The sequence below is a fragment of the Oncorhynchus mykiss genome, chromosome 7 (genome assembly GCF_057628025.1).
Source record: "Oncorhynchus mykiss isolate SJ-2025 chromosome 7, ASM5762802v1, whole genome shotgun sequence".
Taxonomy (NCBI): domain Eukaryota; kingdom Metazoa; phylum Chordata; class Actinopteri; order Salmoniformes; family Salmonidae; genus Oncorhynchus; species Oncorhynchus mykiss.
The window spans coordinates 23,956,175-23,979,271 of NC_143028.1; the positions used below are offsets into that span (position 1 = coordinate 23,956,175).

At 40.6% G+C, this 23,097-nt stretch overlaps 1 protein-coding gene across 1 annotated transcript; it reads left to right on the top strand.

The window, feature by feature from the left end:
* The first annotated feature begins 248 nt into the window (after positions 1–248).
* LOC110527630 (uncharacterized) lies at positions 249–20,752 on the top strand. Its single transcript, XM_090240564.1, is given in 3 exon segments — positions 249–12,992; positions 12,994–13,285; positions 15,347–20,752. Coding segments are annotated over 3 exon segments (1,161 nt in total). The 5' UTR covers positions 249–12,977; the 3' UTR covers positions 16,201–20,752.
* The last annotated feature ends 2,345 nt before the right edge of the window (positions 20,753–23,097 follow it).

The following is a 23,097-nucleotide window of genomic DNA, read 5'->3' on the forward strand; positions in this document are numbered from 1 at the left end:
AAAGTCAGTGAGTGCAAATGAGGTAAGATAAGGGAGTTAAGGCAATGAAGTAATTACAATATAGCAATTAAACACTGGAATGGTAGATGTGCATAAGATTGATGTGCAAGTAGAGATACTGGGGTGCAAAGGAGCAAGATAAATAAATACAGTATGGGGATGAGATAGGTACAGTGCCTTGCGAAAGTATTCGGCCCCCTTGAACTTTGCGACCTTTTGTGGCAAAAGGTCGCAAAGTTCAAGGGGGCCGAATACTTTCGCAAGGCAGTTTTGGTCTAGAGTGTCACCCCCTTTGAAGAGGGGGAAGCTTTCCAATCTTTAGGAATCTCGGAAGATATGAAAGAGAGGTTGAACAGACTAGTAATAGGGGTTGCAACAATGGTGGCGGATAATTTTAGAAAGAGAGGGTCCACATTGTCTAGCCCAGCTGATTTGTACAGGTCCAGGTTTTACAGCTCTTTCAGAACATCAGCTATCTGGATTTGGGTGAAGGGGAAGCTGGGGAGGCTTGGGCAAGTAGCTGCGGCTTGTGCGGAGCTGTTGGCCAGGGTTGGGGTAGCCAGGAAGAAAGCATGGCCAGCCGTAGAGAAAAGCTAATTGAAAATCTCGATTATTGTGGATTTATCGGTGGTGACAGTGTTTCCTAGCCTCAGTGCAGTGGGCAGCTGGGATGAGGTGTTCTTATACTCCATGGACTTTAGTGTCCCAGAACTTTTTGGAGTTAGAGCTACAGGATGCAAATTTCTGTTTGAAAGAGCTAGCCTTTGCTTTCCTCGCTGACTTTGTGTATTAGTTGCCGACTTCCCTGAAAAATTGTATATCGCGGGGACTATTCGATGCTAGTGCAGTACGCCACAGGATGTTTTTGTGCTGGTCGAGGGCAGTCAGGTCTGGAGTGAACCAAGGGATATATCTGTTCTTAGTTCTACATTTTTTGAAAGGGCATGCTTATTTAAGATGGTGAGGAACTTACTTTTAAAGTACAACCAGGCATCCTCTACTGATGGGCTGAGGTCAATATCCTTCCAGGATACCTGGGCCAGGTCGATTAGAAAGGCCTGCTCGCAGAAGCGTTTGACAGTGATGAGGGGTGGTCGTTTGACCGCGAACCCATAACGGATGCAGGCAATGAGGCAGTGATCGCTGAGATCCTGATTGAAAACAGCAGAGTTGTATTTGGAGGGCAAGTTGGTCAGGATAATATATATGAGGGTGCATATGTTTACGGATTTAGGGTTGAACTTGGTGGGTTCCTTGATCATTTGTGTGAGATTGGAGGGCATCTAGCTTGGACTGTAGGACGGCCAGGGGGTTAAGCATATCCCAGTTTAGGTCCCCTAACAGAACAAACTCTGAAGATACACATATGGTGTCCAGGCACAGCTGAGAGCTGAGGGGGTCTTTAACAGGCGGCACCAGTGAGAGTCTTATTTCTGGTGATTCTTTTTTTAAATTATAAGCTCGAATTGTTTAGGCATGATCCTGGAAAGTATGACCGAACCTCTACATCACCCGAGGAACAGAGGAGTAGGATGAGGGTACGGCTAAAGGCTATCAGAACTGGTCGTCTAGTGCATTGGGAACAGAGAAGAAAAGAAGCAGATTTCTGGGCGTGGTAGGATAGATTCAAGGCATAATGTACAGACAAGGGTATGGTAGGGTGAGGGTACAGTGGAGGTAAACATAGGCATTGAGTGACAATAAGAGAGGCTGCATCACTGGTAGCACTAGTTATGCTAGGTGAGGTCACCGCATGTGTGGGAGGTGGGACAAAAGAGTTATTTGAGGCATGTTGAGTGGGACTAGGGGCTCCGCAAAGATAACTACCCTAAACAACAGTAAACAACAGTATACAAGCCATATTGACATTAGAGAGAGCCATAAAGCGAGGCATAAAGCAATCACGGGTGTTGATTGGGAAAGCTAGCTAAGACAACAATTGGTAAGACAACAGTTAATCAGCTAAGACAACAACAGGTAAAATGGCGATGAATGGGCAGAGGGGGTCAGTTAACTACACACAGGACCTGAGTTCGAGGCTGTGGCCAACAGATAAACAAAATGGAGTACAGCGATTAATGAACAGTCCATCAGGCATCAGCTATGTAGCCAAGTGTTCATAGGGTCCAGTGAACAGCAATATACAGTTGAAGTTGGAAGTTTACATACACCTGAGCCAAATATATTTAACCTCAGTTTTTCACAATTCCTGACATTTAATCAGAATAAAAATTCCCTGTCTTAGGTCAGTTAGGAACACCATGTTATTTTAAGAATGTGAAATGTCAGAATGATAGTAAAGAGAATGATTTATTTCAGATTTTATTTCTTTCATCACATTCCCAGTGGGTCAGAAGTTTACATACACTCAATTAGTATTTGGTAGCATTGCCTTTAAATTGTTTAACTTGGGTCAAAACGTTTTGGGTAGCCTTCCACAAGCTTCCCACAATAAATTGGGTGAATTTTGCCCCATTCCTCCTGACAGAGCTGGTGTAACGGAGTCAGGTTTGTAGGCCTTGTTCTCACACACTTTTTCAGTTCTGCCCACAAATTTTCTATAGGATTGAGGTCAGGGCTTTGTGATGGCCACTCCAATACATTGACATTGTTGTCCTTAAGCCATTTTGCCACAGCTTTGGAAGTATGCTTGGGGTCACTGTCCATTTTGAAGACCCATTTGTGACCAAGCTTTAAATTCCTGACTGATGTCTTGAGATGTTGCTTCAATATATCCACGTCATTTTCCTTCCTCGTGATGCCAACTTTTTTGATAAGGGCACCAGTCCCTCCTGAAGCAAAGCACCCCACAACATGATACCCCAACCCCCGTGCATCACTGTTGGGATGGTGTTCTTTGGCTTGCAAGCCTCCCCCTTTCTCCTCCAAACATAATGATGGTCATTATGGCCAAACAGTTCTATTTGTGTTTCATCAGACTAGAGGACAGTTTTCCAAAAAGTACAAGTTGCAAACCGTAGTCTGGCTTTTTATGGCGGTTTTGTAACAGTGGCTTCTTCCTTGCTGAGCGGCCTTTCAGGTTATGTCGATATAGGACTCGTTTTACTGTGGATATAGATACTAGAGGTCGACCGATTAATCGGAATGGCCGATTAATTAGGGCCAATATCAAGTTTTCATAACAATCGGAAATCTTTATTTTTGGGCGCCGAAGTGCCGATTTTAAAATATATATATATATATATATATATATATATATATATATATATATATATATATATATATATATATATATATATATAAAAAATAAAAAAATATTATACCTTTATTTAACTATGCAAGTCAGTTAACCTTTCATCTGGCCAACATCCAGTGAGGTTGCAGAGCGCCAAATTCAGTTACAGAAATGCTCATTATAAAAATTCAGAAAACAAGACATATTTTACATAGGTTTAAAAATTAACTTCTTGTTAAACCAACCACAGTGTCATATTTATAAAAATGCTTTTCGGCGAAAGCATACCTAGCCCAGAACATACCTAGCCCAGAACATAGCCCAGTTGACAAATTATTACAAACAGTAACCAGCCAAGCAGAAGCGTTACAAAACTCAGAAATAGAGATAAAATTAATCCCTTACCTTTGATGATCTTCATACGGTGGCAATCAGAAGACATTAATTTACTTAATAAATGTTTATTTTGTTCGATGTAGTCTCTTTATATCCAAAAACCTCCGTTTTGTTAGCATGTTTTCTTCAGTAATCCACAGGCTCAGTCAAAACAATCAGACCAAAAAAAATCCAAATTGTATCCGTAAAGTTCATAGAAACATGTCAAACGATGTTTATATTAAATTTTTTTGCCTATTCAGTTTTTTTAGCCTAAATGATCTATAATATTTCAACCGGACAATAACGTTGTCAATATAAAAGGTAAACAAGTTAGGGTCCACTCGTTCAGACTGGTCTATAAGAATACAAGCCTGAAACGATTTCTAAAGATTGTTGACATCTAGTGGAAGGTATAGGAACTGCAAATTGAGTCTGAAGTCAATGGATACTGTAATGGCATTGAATAGAAAACTACAAAACCAACAAAAAAAAACTACTTCCTGAATGGATTTTTCTCGGGTTTTCGCCTGCTAAATCAGTTCTGTTATACTCACAGACACTATTTTAACAGTTTTTTAAACTTTGGAGTGTTTTCTATCCAAATTACCAGTTATACGCATACCATAACTTATGTGCACCGAGTAGCAAGCCGTTGAATTTGGGCATGCTTTTCAGCCAAAATTCCGAATGCTGCACCCTACCCTAGAGAGGTTAAAAACACATTCTTATTTTCAATGACCTAGGAACGATGGGTTAACTGCCTTGTTCAGGGGCAGAACAACAGATTTTCGCCTTGTCAGCTCGGGGGATCCAATCTTGCAACCTTACAGTTAACTCGTCCAACGCAATAACGACCTGCCTCTCTCGTTGCACTCCACAAGGAGACTGCCTGTTACGCGAATGCAGTAAGCCAAGGTAAGTTGCTAGCTAGCATTAAACTTATCTTTTAAAAACAATCAATCATAATCACTAGTTAACTACACATGGTTGATGATATTACTAGATATTGTCTAGCGTGTCCTGCGTTGCATATAATCTGACTGAGCATACAAGCATACAAGTATCTAAGTATCTGACTGAGCGGTGGTAGGCAGAAGCAGGCGCGTAAACATTCATTCAAACAGCACTTTTGTGAGTTTTGCCAGCAGCTCTTCGTTGTGCGTCAAGCATTGCGCTGTTTATGACTTCAAGCCTATCAACTCCCGAGATGAGGCTGGTGTAACCGAAGTGAAATGGCTAGCTAGTTAGCGCGCGCTTATAGAGTTTCAAACGCCACTCGCTCTGAGCCTTCAAGTAGTTGTTCCCCTTGCGCTGCATGGGTAACGCTGCTTCGATGATGGCTGTTGTCGTTGTGTTGCTGGTTCGAGCCCAGGGAGGAGCGAGGAGAGGGGCGGAAACTATACTGTTACACTGGCAATACTAAAGTGCCTATAAGAACATCCAATAGTCAAAGGTTAATGAAATACAAATTACTTGTGTCATGCACCAAGTAGATGTCCTAACCGACATGCCAAAACTAGTTTGTTAACAAGACATTTGTGGAGTGGTTGAAGAACGAGTTTTAATGACTCCAACCTAACTGTATGTAAACTTTAGACTTCAATTGTATGAAACAGGGAAGCCGTTAGGTAGTCGTTACTACGCTAGCCGGGAGATGCACCTGGCTTGAGACTAACTGGTGCTAGCTTCGGGACAAGGGTGTCACCGACGTCCTGCAAAGGACGGAATTACAGACGGAATTATGACGGCAGAACAGTCGTGATGGATCGGGGGGCTCCTTGTTTACAAAGGGTCCAGGCCAATTGGAAATATTGGTATTGTGGCTGGACTAATTTTGTTTGCTAACTGGTGCTAGCTTCGGGACAAGGGCATTAGCCACTATAGCCACTCCGGTGCAAAGGTCCAGAGCTTACGGCAGGAATCCGGTGATGTAATGGCTTCTAGTCGTCTTAGTGAAGTGTCTGGGATGCAACAGCTGTGTTAGCCGAGTGATCATAGGGTCTACTGAGCAGGCCGGGAGATGGGCCTAGCTCAAGGCTAGCTTCGGGGCTGGGCCACTCCGTAGCAGCTAGCTAGCTGCGATTATCTGATGTAATGGTCCAGAGCTTAAGGCAGGAATATGGTGATGTAGTGGAAAAAAACAGTCCGATCCAGGCCAAAAGCCGGCTGGTGTCTGAGCTAAAAAGGTAAAGGCTGCTAGCAGTGGCTAACAATGACTAAATAGCTAGTATGTAATTGTTTCGCTTCTGATGGCTAGGTTCTGATGGAGGTTCTAGCTATAAGGACAAAAAAATTGCAGATTCGTATCACATTGGGTGAGGCGGGTTGCCGGAAGGTAGATTTAATTTAAAAATGGAAAGAGATTGAAATATATTGCAGTATATTTCAAAGACAAAAAAACATAACATTTACAACAACACACACGTCTTACTGCAACACCATCTTGGATTTCAAGATGACTCAGTTAAAAAACATTGGATTTAGCTAACTCTGAAATTACTTAGTATTTCTGTGCCCACCCACCAAAACTGTTTTTCCAGCACAACATAAAGAGCCACTAAATGATACGTAGGTTGAGTGCATTTCAGAATACAAAAAAACTGTCAGACAGCAAGATCCCGTATTTAAGTTTACAAGCGTACGGTTATGACTATAACTTCCGTTCCCTGAAGGAGGGAAACTAGGTACAACATACTATTAAATTCACACCTCGCTGGAAGCCCCGCCTTCTACTGGTGATGAGCGTGAGGCATAGATTTATTCCTTAAATGTAATACCGCACTTCACCGACCCAGGAAGGGGTGGGGCCAAACAGATGTTTTACCTAATTTCCCTCCTTCAGGGAACAGTAATTATAGTGTTAGGTTCTAATTTTTCAGAGTAAATAACTAATGTACACTAGAGAAGCTTAACCAAATTTAAATATTCCCAAAGGGTCGTTACAGCTGTAATTCAGACAAAAACATGTTCTCACCATCACAAGTATATATACCCCACTTTGGACACTCATTGTCTCCAATCCTTACATCTTCTGGTTCGACAGGAAGAGGGAAACAGGATACTAAACCCTTATTATTCCTGTCAATGTTGAGTAAGGATGCACACCTGATTACGCATATAGAGGACTAGTCTACCTGGCCTGCGTGCAAATGTAGGCCTATAAAATGGGCCTATTTGGGGATGTCTGATAGTATTTCTGATTGTCTTAACGCACCACCACTAATGAGTTGTGGAGCTTCTTAAATAAACATTTTCTTCACCTCAAACAGCAAGTAAACAAAGTCTAATCAAAATCAATTGCGAATGACAATAGTTCCTCAAAGTATTTTCGTAAAACATTTCCAGCTCTCACCCTTTCGATAACCACTCGGGATGAAAGGGAAAAATGTAATGCTCTGATCCAGTGGAAATGTCATAAAATCAATGATTACTTCTTATCCTTTGCACAAATAGTCGACAGCTGTGTGTCCTGAACTCACTGGAGCAGGAAACTGAGGGCCTAGAATATTTTATACAATGTTGCAAGTTTTGGAGGCCAGTTGATACAATGTTTCAAGTTTGTTGTAGACAGGCCATGTGCAGCCAATGTGATTTCTAGGATATTTATTTTTATCAGGATATTTCCTACCTGCAGAATGCAATGTTTTTAGTTGTTGGCTTTATGTAGGCTATTATTTTTACATAGTTGGCAATGGCAATAAAAGTTACTTTTAGATTTGTATAATTTTAATGTAGATATAATGTAGATTAATCACAGACAATAATTTTGAGATACTTTTATAAATTAAATGAAACTGTTCCACGAAAATGTGCATATGAAAATCATAACTGGCACCCAGATTGGTAGAAATGGTCAGATAGTTTGGCACTCCAAATAGAAAAGGTTGCCGACTGCTACTGCAGTCTATTACTAGTCTATTAGTCTATCTGTAGTCTATTAGTCTATTACTGAATTCTTCAGGAGCAGAACGGCAGAATTTAGTCCAGCAGCGGAGGGGGGAGGTTCTTCTAGTCAGGTCATATTGATGACTGGCTCCCTCTAGTCAGGTTATATTGATGCTCCCTCTAGTCAGGTCATATTGATGACTGGCTCCCTCTAGTCAGGTCATATTGATGACTGGCTCCCTCTAGTCAGGTCATATTGATGACTGGCTCCCTCTAGTCAGGTTATATTGATGACTGGCTCCCTCTAGTCATTTTTGTGTCTTATTTATTTAATCAAACAAGTTCAGTACATTTAGATTTTATGAAAACACATGCGGCGATTGGTAGAAAGAAAATATGACTCTTGGTTGACCAAGATGTATTTTAGTTGGGGACAGCACTAGAACATGATTTTGGTGCTCCCGAGTGGCGCAGCGGACAACATCTTAGTGCTTGAGGCTTCACTACAGACACCCTGGTTCAAATCCAGTCTGTATCACAACCGGCCATGATTGGGGGTCCCATAGGGCGGCACACGTCGTCCGGGGTAGGCAGTCATTGTAAATAAAATTTGTTCTTAACTGACTTGCCTAGTTAAATAAAGGTTACATTTATATATATGAATAAGTGTTATGACAAACCATTTTTTACAAATCCATCAAGGCACCAACTTTGAGAAGGGTTTAAACCAATTCATGAATGTAATTGAATATAGGTATGTCTTACCTTTAATGTAATGGCATGAAATAAAATTGGCTGAATATTATACAATGACTTATCAACAGCTCTAATAATTTGCCCCCACAGGAAATCTTCACTGGCAATTATCGAATATACGATATAGCATCAAAATCTGTTTAAAACGATTATTTTGACCTCATGGACGCCGAGTCCTTGTATTCATAGTGTAGTGAACTCAGCTGTTTACCAAACCAAGCCTCTGGGCAGCCATTTTGTTGCGGTTTAAAAAACACACACAACCCAGCAATCTGCAGTTGAAACAATATCAGAGCTGTAATTCCACCACTGTTTTGGTAATAAGATGATGATGGGGTTGGAGAAATGTAACTACAGACAGACCGACCTATGGATGCAAGGACTGACCATCCATGATATCAACATTATAGTTTTAACCATGTTGAGGCTATAGTGTTGATTTATATTGTTTCTAAACATTGGAGTAAAAAAAAAGCTTATTTTGGGTTCTGATGGGGTACAACAGTTGAATTACGCTCATGAGGCATGTGTTATTTTCTTCAAGAATCAATGACTATATATAAATAATTTAAAAGTCACAATATGGATGTAACAATTGCAGATTTCCGCTTTAACACCAAAAAATTGTTCAACAACTGCAGAGTTTGTGCCTCTATATTTAAGACAGTACTTACTAGTGTTAATCCGGGAACGGTTTTTCAAAACCATTTTACGGTTAAGTTCACTGTTAGAACCATTGGATGCCTTAAGATGCGTTTGGGAAACAGTCATCTCCCCCTCCTCCTCTTTCTCTCCATAAACTGCATCCTCCTCTCCTTTTACTGTAACATCCTCCTCCTCTTTCACTCTGAACGCATCTTCCTCTTCTTTCACAGTAACGGCCTCATTCTCTGTGATATCCTCCTGTTCTTTAGGAGGAGAGTGTCTAGCAAGCTACCGAGGTGTCTGACTAACTGTTGCTGCTGTTGAAAGAAGCGTTCCGTCCACTCGATTATACGTCACACTAACAGCATTGCCTTAAAGTCGCACATCTGCTGACTGGAGTGGGTAACGCAGTTGAGTAAAGTGTATATTTAATTTTCAGTCAAAAAGTAAAAGTGTAGGAAGCATGAGTTTTTACTCACCAGTGTAACAACACTGTGGTTAGACTTAGTAACTGAGTTGTAGTCACGATCTGGTTTCCTATAAGCACAAACTGTTATGTTTTTGCGTCATTACATATTGATTCACTTATTTCCGGATATCTTCTAAACTACTAATGCACTTTATCTCAACGTCAAATGGAGGATCTACAGAGTTTGTATGCTTGCTCGGTATCTTGCTCAAGCTTTCAAATATTAGCCACGCCTTATGCTTTCCATGCACTGTGTGGTTGTGTTATCTAGTGGGAACCCGTTAGCATGGTAGGCTCTGGTGCCTTCTTGCTGTGGGCACAAAACGAAAGAGAAAATCATACGTGCTTGCTCCTTTTTGTTTTGTCAACTTGTTCGATATGGATGTTACGTTTGATACCGTAGTTACGAGGCATGCGTCAAAATCGCTAAGCAGTAAACTTCAACGCAGTGTTCCTGAAGCCTGTATCACTTTATAGGCAGCACGTGATCAATGACGTCTGAAGCTTCATTTCATCAAACAACCACCTGATTGATTTGATATTGGGCTTGTTCGACACTGCAGGCGACTGCTAACTGACTGATCTACACATCACCTTGCATCATAAATAACTACTAATTATTATTTATAAATCAGTCAGCAAGTCACCATTTACCTACAATGCAGCATGGATTTTATGCAAAACGAATAGGAAATATAGTCAAGGCGTTGACAAGGTTGATTTAGAATTGGAATAATAATTGTGTCCTTCAAACTTTGCTTTCGTCAAAGAATCCTCCATTTGCAGCAATTACAGCCTTGCAGACCTTTGGCATTCTAGTTGTCAATTTGTTGAGGTAATCTAAAGAGATTTCACCCCATGCATCCTGAAGCACCTCCCACAAATTGGATTGGCTTGATGGGCACTTCTTACGTATCATACGGTCAAGATGCTGCCACAACAGCTCAATAGGGTTGAGGGCCGGTGACCGTGCTGACCACTCCATTATAGACAGAATACCAGCTGACTGCTTCTTCCCTAAATAGTTATTGCATAGTTTGGAGCTGTCCTTTGGGTCATTGTCCTGTTGTAGGAGGAAATTGGCTCCAATTAAGCACCGTGCACAGGGTATGGCATTACGTTGCAAAATGGAGTGATAGTCTTCCTTCTTCAAGATCCCTTTTACCCTGTACAAATCTCCCACTTTACCACCACCAAAGCACCCCAGACCATCACATTGTCTCCACCATGCTTGACAGACGGCATCAACCACTCCTCCATCATCTTTTCATTTTTTCTGCATCTCACGAATGTTCTTGTTCGTGATCTGAACACCTCAAACTTAGATTAATCTGTCCATAACACTTTTTTCCAATCTTCCTCTGCCCAATGTCTGTGTTATTTTGCCCATCTTAATCTTTTATTTTCTTTAAAACAGTCTGATATATGGATGTTTCTTTGCAACTCTGCCTAGAATGCCAACATCCCGGAGTCGCCTATTCACTGTTGACGTTGAGACTGGTGTTTTGCGGGTACTATTTGATAAAGCTTCCAGTTGAAAACTTGTGAGGCGCCTGTTTCTCAAATTAGACACTAATGTACTTGTCCTCTTGCTCAGTTGTGCACTGGGGCCTCCTTCTATTCTGGTTAGTGCCATTTTGCGCTGTTCTGTGAAGGGAGTATTACACATTATTGTACGAGATCTTCAGTTTCTTGGCAATATCTCGCATGGAATAGCCTTAATTTCTCAGAAAAACAATAGACTAACGAATTTCAAAAGAAAGTTATTTGTGTCTGGCCATTTTGAGCCTGTAATTGAACCCACAAATGCTGATGCTCCAGATACTCAAGTAGTTTAAAGAAGAATAGTTTTATTGCTTCTTTAATCAGAACAACAGTTTTCAGCTGTGCTAACATAATTGCAAAAGGGTTTTCTAATGATCAATTAGCCTTTAAAAATGATAGACTTGAAGAATATAAAACATTAAAATATAGAATATATTTTGATTTGTTTAACACTTTTTTTGGATACTACATGATTCCATATTAGTTATTTTATAGTTTTGATGTCTTCACTATTATTCTACAATGTAGACAATAGTTAAAATAAAGAAAAAACATTGAATTTGTAGGTGTGTCCAAACAATTGACTGGTTCTGTGTATGCATTGTGGAGGAGAACTGATCCTAGATCTGTACAAAGGCATAACATCTACAGCAGGAACAACTGTCTGTGTTAAAAAGGCCCAGCTGGATTGAATTGAGATATTTAAAATTACACATTTGAGTCTGAAATGATTTGTAATATTTTTTTAAAGGAGTAGGGAATTTTTCACAATTAGGAAATAATATTTCATATTTTACTCATACCTCAACCAGCATTGTGAATGGTGTCTTAGGCAGTGATATACTAGACCATGGCAGTAAATCTAAAACTTAGGTGTTTTTAGTCATGCATGAAAGGTCTGTGGTGGTTCTGTGGTTATAAGTTACTGACGTTGGAATACATTTCTGGCCATGCTGGCAGGGTCTGAATCAAACCTAATGTCCACCTGGTACACTGGCAGGATCTGAATCAAACTCAATGTTAAGGGGAGGGAAGATTGGTGAAGAGGGTGATGATTATTGTTGTTCTACTGCCTGATTGTTGTGCAACAACACTGTTTACAAAAGCTTTGTTAAAGAACAAGAAGGACCACACACTGTTTACAAAAGCTTTTGTTAAATCAGCACAACAGTTTTCAGCTGTGCTAACAATTACAAAGGGGTTTTCTAATGATCAATTAGCCTTTTAAAATGATTTTTTTGGATTAGCTAACACAACGTCCCATTGGAACACAGGAGTAATGGTTGCTGATAATGGGCCTCTGTATGCCTTTCATAATAAATCAGGTGTTTCCAGCTACAAAAGTAACTTACAACGTTAACAATGTCTACACTGTATTTCTGATCAATTTGATGTTATTTTAATGGACCAAAAATTTAATTTTTGAGCAAGGACATTTCTAAGTGACCCCAAACTTTTGTAAGATAGTGTACATTGCTATACCACAGGTATTGCTATACCATGTAGGAGCAGTATAGACCTAGTCTGTTCATTATATACATCTACAAAATGTATTGTTACGCCTTGTAGGAGCAGTATAGACCTACAGTAGCTACCTACTTACTTAGATTTAGTATGACTCAATGAAACTGCCTTAAATGTGCTGTAGTAAACCTTTTTTTATTCGCACTAATCAATCAACACATTCAGGTCTTTGTATGTCTCAATATATTATTATTATTTAATTAAATCCATTTAAAATAATATTTGTCTGAAAATAAAATATGATCCTTAACTGCGTTTCCCCTCCAGTCAGCAGACGGCGATGTGTGTCTTTCAGGCGATGCTGCCAGCATGACGTACAATCTAGTGGACGGTTCTTCAGAAACAGCTGGTCAACCACCTCGGTAGCTTGCTAGCCAACATAGCCGAAAGATTCAAGCTATTTATACGATTTCGGTCTATATTAGCTACTGTGTTTTAGACACACTTCTGTCGTATCTACTTGTTAAGCTATTTAATTTAATATTACGTTATTTTGTATTAGTCAGCAAAAGTAGCTGGCTGGTTAAGTTAGCACTAGCCTAGTCGCTAATGATAGCTAGCTAGTTAACATCCCCGAACATGAGCTCCCTAAACTTACTCCCCTCCTGTTAAAGAAGAGGAGGTCTGCTGGACGGAGGAAGAAGCTCTGGGGCTGAACATTGTCGTGAAAGAGGAGAAGGAAGAGGAGGATGTCACAGTTAAACAAGAAGTAGAGGGTGAGGCTGTTACAGTGAAAGAAGAAGAGAAGGACGTTTCAGTGAAAGAAGAGGAAGATGAGTTCAGAGTGAAAGAAGAGGAAGACGTAGTTTTTGGAGTGAAGAAGGAAGGGGAGATTACTGTCACATTGAAAGATGAAGAGGATGAGATGGGAGATCTGATTAACACCAGTAAGTACCGCCTTAAATGTGTTTTTAACTTTGGATATTCGGAGTTGGCTCGTCAATACCTCTTCAACGGAGGGGCAATAGGATGATGACTGATATGTCTAGAATCAGACGACGTAGATAACAAGCTACCCCTTGTTTTATCCGTTCCGTTTCCAAAAAGTGACTTAATATATATATTTGAGAAGGGTCTATCTGCTGACCGCAGACTGTGGGGTACGGCATGTAGAGGTTTTCATGTAGTGATGTTTTAGTACACACCGTGCCCCCCAATAGTGCCATGTGAGTTGGGTTGGCTACACTAAAGATTATGGATATACTGACAAGATGTCTCTCCGCCCAAACAAGGGGAGTTGTCCACAAAGCGGAACGGCGCGTTGTCTAGCTCCCGCCTATCCTTTCTTTGGATTGGTGGATCCATCTTATTATTGTAATCTATTGTTTATATTCTATGAGGGTTGTTGACGTCAACCGCTTGTATTCAATGGAGAGGGATGCAAAGCGACTTGCATGAATATGCATAGCGATCTGGAGACAACTCCTTTAGTGTTTTTATCAAAGTTGCCGGAGCTGTAGGATAGTCTAGTGGTTAGAGCGTTGGACTAGTAACCGAAAGGTTGCACGATTTAACTGGCAAGGTAAAAATCTGTCGTTCTGCCCCTGAACTAGGTAGTTAACCCATTGTTCCTAGGTCGTCATTGAAAATGAGAAATTGTTCTTAATGTTCTTAACTGACTTGCCGAGTAAAATAAAGTTTTTTTTTAAAATGTCACTTAAGCATTACTAAACTTATTTTGGATCAAGTAAACCTCACGTAGCAAATATGCCATTAATTTTGTTGTTGAACAAATTTGACACTTTCCACATTGGAAAAATAGTAAGTAGTTGCAAAGTTAGCAAAAATGCTAAAGTTGTCCATGATGAGATCTGAACATGCAACCTTTGCACTAAGAAAGTATGAGCCTACTGGCATGACCTAGAGAGTTACAACCTACTGTAGCCTACTGGCATGACCTAGAGAGATACAACCTACTGTAGCCTACTGGCATGACCTAGAGAGTTACAACCTACTGTAACCTACTGGCATGACCTAGAGCGATACAACCTACCATAACCTACTGTAACCTACTGGCATGGCATAGAGAGATACAACCTACTGTAGCCTACTGGCATGACCTAGAGAGATACAATCTACTGTAACCTACTGGCATGATCTAGAGATACAACCTAGTGTAGCCTACTGGCATATCCTCGAGAGCTAAAGTTTTAAAATTCCTGGATTTTAGATAAATATTTCCCATAATAATTATAATTTGTATCTTCCTATCCACATGTGGGATCCCTCTTCTTTGTCATCCTCTCTACACCAATAACAGACAACTACTGTGGGACTCCCAATCATACAGCCTGGATACAGCCTGGATTCGAACCAGGGACTGTAGTGACGCCTCTTGCACTGAGGTGCAGTGGCTTAGACCGCTGCATCCTTGTGTGTGTGAACTATTTAACTGTACTAGAATGCTTTAAAGGCCGCTACATTTTTAAATATTGGTTATCGGTATCGTTTTTTGGGGCAAGGAAAATATTGGATATCGGTATTGGCCAAAAATGTAATATCGGTCTCAGGATAGTAGCTTGATGGCCTCTAATGTTCATTTTAGCGCCCCCAGACAAATCCGCACACCCAGGCAAAGTGCAAGTCTCTGGGCTTTCAGCCTCAGGAGATGGAACTGGGTCTTGTAGGCCGGGCTCATCAAACTAATATTTGAAAATATATATATATTTTAAATTCAAAATTCACTAAAACTTTGTTAAATATTCACTAAATTCTTATACACTTTAAGAATACTGCTGGAGCAAACGGAAAACACATTGAGTTTTTACAGAAATGTTTGATGATTGACTTGGTGACCACTGTTTTTCACACTGGCTTTTATTTTAATGAACTCACCCAAACAAGACCAAATCTGAACCAATCATAGACTTATATGTCTCACAAGTTTGGCCACACAGTACAGCACAGTAGACAACTAAGTAACTAGATAATCTGTTTGTCTTTGACAGGAGAGAGACCAGACTCTCCCTCTGACAACGGGAAGAGTCCTTCAGGGCAATCAGACCCAGAGACGCCCAAAGCAAAAGGAGGACATCACTGCTCCCACTGTGGAAAGAGTTTTACCAAGTTAGGGAACCTGAATAGGCATGAGAGGACACACACAGGAGAAAAACCTTTCCAATGCTCCCAGTGTGGAAAGAGTTTTAACGAACTAGGGTACCTATTAATACACAAGAGAATACACTCTGGAGAGAAGCCTTACCACTGTTCCAAATGTGGAATGACTTTTACCTGGTTAGGGAGCCTGAAAACACACAAGAGAATACACACGGGAGAAAATCCTTTCCTATGTTCCCACTGTGGAAAGAATTTTACCCAGTTAGGGAACCTAAATCGGCACAAGAGGACACACACAGGAGAGAAGCCTTATCACTGTTCCCAGTGTGGAAAGAGTTTTAGGGGTTTAGTGAGCCTGAAACAGCATGAGAGGACACACACAGGAAAAAAGCCTTACCAATGCATCACATGTGGAAAGAGATTTACCCAGTTAAAGTCCATGAAATTACATGGAGGAATACATACAGGAGAGAAACCTTATCAAGGTTCCCAGTGTGGAAAGAATTTTAGGAGTTTAGTGAACCTGAAACAGCATGAGAGGACACACCCACAAGAAAAGCCCTACCAATGCTCCCTGTGTGGAAAGAGTTTTACCAAGTTAGAGGGCCTGAATAAGCATGAAAGAATACATACACAGGAGGAGAAGAAATACCACTGCTCTCAATGTGGAAAGATATTTTCCCAGTCAGAGGACCTGAAATCACATGAGAGAATAGAGAGACTGTGTTCTGACTTGTGTTTTTGACTGAGAATTTGTGTTTTTGTTTTACACATTAAAATCATATTGTTTAAATACAATACGTACAATACGGAGGTAAATGAAAATATATTTGCCCAAATGAGGAATCTGGGATAATTAGCTTCTTTAAAAAATTGTTTTTGCTGTGTATGGTTTCAAATCACAAGCTTGTAGGCTTATTCCTATTTGGGTAGTGCGTGTGGCAATAGACCTCGTTGATTATTGAGTTGCGGCTGTCAGTGAAAAGCATCTCAAATAGGTGTGAAGATAATGTCTCTTGAGGATAATTTAAAATGTTGAGACGAGGAGAAGGGGAGGGTTGTGTGGTGAAGATATAGGTGAGTATCTCTTCAGAATGTCCTCCGCTGGCTTCCACCAATTCTTGCTCCTTCGTTGTTTCATTGTGTGAATTGATTGCCCTTAGATTGAGTTTATTATATCAATTCCCCTTTACAAATGTCACCAGTAGTAAATGTACCGTTACTTCCTGTCATTTGGTTACATTATTTTCTGTTAATGCATGTATTAATTACAGTCATTTACCGTTGTCATTCTCGGAGTGGAAACGTTGTCTGTTCAAAACCTGCTACAGTTTTATTCAGTTAGGGAGCCTGAAGGAGCATGAGTGGGCAAACACAGGAGAATAGCCTTACCACTGCTCCCAGTGTAAAAACTGATTTTCAAGAGTAGGGGGGGGGGGGGGGGGGGGGGCTAAAAGCTCATGAGGACACACACAGGAGAAAAGCCTTTCCAATGTTCCTAGTGTGGAAAGAGTTTTACCTGGTTAAGGAGCCTGAAGGAGCATAAGAGGGCACACACAATAAATTAAAAAAAGTCCAACCACTGCTCTCTCTGTGTGGAAGGACATTTTCCCAGTCAGAGAACCTGAAATCACATGAGAGAAAAGAAAGGCTATATTCTGACTTATATTTTTGACTGAGAATGTGTTTTTGTTTTGTGCCACATGAAATCATATGTATACCTGTCTATATAAGGTTCCACAGTTGGCAATGCATGCCAGAGCAAATTCCAAGCCATGAGGTTGAAGAAATTGTCTGTGGAGCTTAGAGACGGGATTGTGTCGAGGCACAGCTCTGGGGAAGGTTACCAAAAAATGTCTGCAGCATTGAAGGTCCCCAAGAACACAGTGGCTGCCATCATTCTTAAATGGAAGAAGTTTGGAACCACCAAGACTCTTCCTAGAGCTGGCCGCCTGGCCAAACTGAGCAATCGGGGAAGAAGGACCTTGGTCAGGGAGGTGACCAAGAAACCGATGTTCACTCTGACAGAGCTCCAGAGTTCCACTGTGGAGATGGGAGAACCTTCCAAAAGGACAGCAATCTCTCTGCAGCACTTCACCAATCAGGCCTTTATGGTAGAGAGGCCAGGCGGAAGCCACTCCTCAGTAAAAGGAACATGACAGACCAGATTCTCTGGTCTGATGAAACCCAGATTGAACTCTTTGGCCTGACTGCCAAAGTAAAGCCACGTAAAGCGTGGTGGTGGCAGCATCATGCTGTGGGGATATTTTTTAGCGGCAAGGACTGGGAGACTAGTCAGGATTGAGGGAAAGATGAACAGAGTGCAGAGAGATCCTTGATAAAAACTTGCTACAGAGAGCTCAGGACCTCAGACTGGGGTGAAGGTTCACCTACCAAAATGACAATGATCCTAAGCCCACAACCAAGACAACGCAGGAGTTGCTTTGGAAGAAGTCTCTGAATAACCTTGAGTGGCCCGGACTTGAACCCGATCAGAGACCTGAAAATAGCTGTGCAGCGACGCTCTCCATCCAACCTGACAGAGCTTGAGAGGATCTGCAGAGAAGAATGGGAGAAACTCCCCAAATACAGGTGTGCCAAGCTTGTAGCGTCACACCCAAGAAGACTCAAGGCTGTAATCGCTGCCAAAGGTGTTTCAACGGAGTACAAAGTAAGCGGTCTGAATACTTATGTAGATTTTTCAGTTTATTTTAATAAATTAGCAAAAAAATATAAAAATTGGGGTCACTTAAAAATGTCCTTGTTTTTTAAAGAAAAGCACGTTTTTTTGTCCATTAAAATAACATCAAATTGATCCGAAATACAGTGTAGACATCGTTAATGTTGTAAATGTCTATTGTAGCTGGAAAAACAGCAGACTTTTAAAATGGAATATCTACAGTTGAAGTCGGAGGTTTACATACACTTAGGTTGGAGTCATTAATACTCATTTTTCAACCACTCCACAAATGTCTTGTTAACAAACTATAGTTTTGGCAAGTCGGTTAGGACATCTACTTGGTGCATGACACAAGTAATTTTTCCAACAATTGTTTACAGGAATATTATTTCACTTATAATTCACAGTATCACAATTCCAGTGGGTCAAACGTTTACATACACTAAGTTGACTGTGCCTTTAAACAGCTTGGAACATTCCAGAAAATTATGTCATGGCTTTAGAAGCTTCTGATTGTAGGTGTACCTGTGGATGTATTTCAAGGCCTACCTTCAAACTCAGTGCCTCTCTGCTTGACATCAAAGGAAATCAGTCAAGACCTCAGAAAAAAAAGTGTAGACCTTCACAAGTCTGGTTAATCCTTGGGAGCAGTTACCCAATGCCTGAAGGTACCACGTTCATCTGTACAAACAATAGTACGCAAGTAAAAACACCATGGGACCACGAAGCCGTCATACCACTCAGGATGGAGACGTGTTCTGTCTCCTAGAGATGAACGTACTTTGGTGCGAAAAGAGCAAATCAATCCCAGAACAACAGCAAAGGACCATGTGAAGATGCTGGAGGAAACAGGTACAAAAGTATCTATATCTACATTAAAACAAGTCCTATATTGACATAACTTGAAAGGCCGCTCAGAAAGGAAGAAGCCACTGCTCCATAACCGCCATAAAAAAGCCAGACTACGGTTTGCAACTGCACATGGGGACAAAGATCGTACTTTTTGGAGAAATGTCCTCTGGTCTGATGAAACAAAAATAGAACTGTTTGGCCATAATGACCATCGTTATGTTTGGAGAAGCAAAGGGGAGATGAAGAACGGCATCCTAACCTTGAAGCACAGGGGTGGCATCATCATGTTGTGTGGGTGCTTTGCTGCAGGAGGGACTGGTGCACTTCACAAAATAGATAGGACCATGAGGAAGGAAAATTATATGGATATATTGAAGCTTCATCTCAAGACATCAGTCAGGAAGTTACAGGCTGGTCGCAAATGGGTCTTCCAAATGGACAATGACCCGAAGCATACTTCCATAAGATGAGGCAAAATGGCTTAAGGACAACAAAGTCAAGGTATTGGAGTGGCCATCACAAAGCCCTGACCTCAATCTTATAGAAAATTTGTGGGCGAGTGCGAGCAAGGAGGCCGACAAAACCTGACTCAGTTACACCAGCTCTGTCAGGAGGAATGGGCCAAAATTCACCCAACTTATTGTGGGAAACTTGTGGAAGGCTACCCGAAGCGTTTGACCCAAGTTAAACAATTTAAAGAAAATACACTCAATTGGTATTTGGTAGCATGTAAACTTCTGACCCACTGGGAATGTGATGAAAGAAATACAAGCTGAAATATAATTCTCTCTACTATTATTCTGACATTTCACATTCTTAAAATAAAGTGGTGATCCTAACTGACCTAAGAAAGGGAATTTTTACTAGATTTAAATGTCGGGGATTGTGAAATACTGAGTTTAAATGTATTTGGCTCAGATGTATGTAAACTCCGACTTGAACTGTATATCCACCTTCATAGTTCACTGGACCCTATGATCACTTGGCGTACAGAGGCCCATTATCAGCAACTATCACTCCTGTGTTCTAATGGCACGTTGTGTTAGCTAATCCAAGTTGATAATTTTAAAAGGCTAATCGATCAGTTGAAAACCCTTTTGCAATTATGTTGGCACAGCTCAAAATAGTTGTGCTGATGTAACAAAGCTTTTGTAAACAGTGTGTGGGCCTTGTTCTTTATCAAAGCTTTTGTAAACAGTGTGTGGGCCTTGTTCTTTATCAAAGCTTTTGTAAACAGTGTTTTTTTTCATGCAGCAATTCAACCATGAAGGCCTGATTCACACAGTCTCTGAACAGTTGATGTTGAGATGTCTGTTACTTGAACTCTGTGATGCATTTATTTGGGCTGCAATCTGAGGTGCAGTTACCTCTGCTGCAGAAGATATGTTCATTAGAGTTAACTCTGGGTCTTCCTTTCCGGTGGCAATCCTCATGAGAGATACCCATACCTTGTCACAACACAACTGATTTGCTCAAACACATCAAGAAGGAAAGAAATTCCACAAATTAACATTTAACAAGGCACACCTGTTAATTTAAATGAATTGCAGGTGACTACCTCATGAAGCTGGTTGAGATAATGCCAAGAGTGTGCAAAGCTGTCAAGGCAAAGGGTGACTGCTTTGAAGAGTCTCAAATATAATATATATTTAGAATTGATTAACCCTTTTTTGGTTACTACATGATTCCATATGTGTTATTTCATTGTTTTGATGTCTTAACTATTATTCTACAATGTAGAAATAAAGGAAAAACCCTTGAATGAGTAGGTGTGTCCAAACTTTTGACTGGTACTGTATGTAAATGTGATACTTCGGTTGTTGTTTCTGTTACATTTGAAACATTTATAAAAACCTGTTTTTGCTTTGTCGTTATGGGGTATTGTGATGTCATTATGGGGTATTGTGTTGTTATTATGGGGTATTGTGTGTAGATTGAGGGGAAATATTGATTTAATCCATTTTAGAATAACGGAACAAAATGTGAAAAAAGTGAAGGGGTCTGAATACTTTTCAAATGCACTGTGTGTATATATAGGGGCAGTACTTAGTGACATCACTTCCTGAAACAGGAGGTACAAATACATAACATAGGTTCAATATGTCAACATTCAATGTATTCAAATATATGACCAAGCTGGAAGTGTAAACGCCAGCCTAGACACAATCCTCGAGGTTCACTGATGATCAACCTCCTCCTTCACATCTGACTCCTGATGATCAACCTCCTCCTTCACATCTGACTACTGATGATCAACCTCCTCCTTCACATCTGACTACTGATGATCAACCTCCTCCTTCACATCTGACTCCTGATGATCAACCTCCTCCTTCACATCTGACTCCTGATGATCAACCTCCTCCTTCACATCTGACTCCTGATGATCAACCTCCTCCTTCACATCTGACTCCTGATGATCAACCTCCTCCTTCACATCTGGCTCCTGATGATCAACCTCCTCCTTCACATCTGACTCCAGTGATCAACCCAGAGCGTCTTCTTTTTTGGGGAATCGCGATGGACTACGTCATCAAATAGGCCGTCATCATGACCACCGCCCACAAGTTAATTGTCGTTCAGGTTATCAATGGGAAGAGCAATAGCAAGATCTCCTGTCTGGTAACTTGTCTCATTTAATGGATTTACATTGGCAGGTGAACATGGAGAAACCCCATTAAAAAAACTTAGTCAATCTCAAACTGCAGAAACACTGTTGGAATTCCTTGTCAAAGTCTGTGGCCTGTGATGTTGGGACAAATGATAGTCCCTTATTATACAAGATACCATATTCTACAGCACAACTGCAGAGTCATGTCTTCAGTGTAAAACTAACAATGACTCAATAATCCCTTTGGGAATGTTATGATGTCATAAAGTTATGGGCGGAGTTAGAAAGTTGGCTGTCAGAAGTACAATTATACAATGTAAAATTACTTTTAATCTGTCTGTCTGCATATTTCAAGACATGATATTTGAGGGTGCAGTGAGATGCCCCAGAGTTGGATGATACTTTTCTCATCAATCATCTTAAAAATGATACATAATTAAAACCTGGAAATCAACCAATCCTCTGTTGTTAATTCAATAGAAAGGTCAAATGCTTTATTATCTGAAAGTTGAAAGTGACAGAGAGAAATAAAATGGTGCTGATGCGGGCACTGGAGATGGGGGTGTGGTCTAGTGGGTCTGGGCAGTTGTGATGTAGTTAATGGAGATGGAGGTGTGTTCTAGTGGGTCTGGGCAGGTGTGATGTAGTTAATGGAGAAGGGGGTTTGTTTTTGTGGGTCTGGGCAGGTGTAGTTAATGGAGATGGGGGTGTGTTCTAGTGGGTTTTGGCAGGTGTGATGTAGTTAATGGAGATGGGGGTGTGTTCTAGTGGGTTTGGGCAGGTGTGACGTAATTAATGGAGATGGAGGTGTGTTCTAGTGCGTCTGGGCAGGTGTGATGTAGTTAATGTTTGTATGATGTCCTCGTTTGTATGTGTATGTTTTGTATTGTTTATAAAATATCAATAATTCAAAGTTACACCTCACTGTTCTATTTTTGGAGTTATTACATTAAACCAATCAGATTTCAGAAGAATGCCAAAGTCAGGTGTGAAGTAATATGGAGGACCAGCCTATTCCCTATGATGTAAACTACAACAGAAATAACTTAAAATGTATAACTTCATATTAAACCAATCGTTTTCAGTCATGACTTGAGTGATTAAAGTAAACCACAGTTTTGGAAATACATAACACCATCTAACCATATATCAAAGAATGTTAGCTATATGCAGTTATCTTAGCCAGCCAGCCAACGTTAGCTATTTATCCAACTAGCCTAACCAGCGTAGCCAACCAGCACGGTTATGGTCAGTGAGCTGGAGCCCAACTAAAACATAACTGCAGATCAAAAGAGAAGAGACATACAGAATGATGGCAAGGAAAAAACACATGGAAATTGGAATTCACATGAAAATTCACCTCACTGGTTAGAGAACAACCTGCAGAAGACAGTTAGCTACATTTTAAACAAAGGAACACAAAACTTATGCCATTTGTTTTGAGAGGAGGGAGACTAATGGAGCCCAACTACCGGACTGCATAAAAGAGACAGAATGATGGA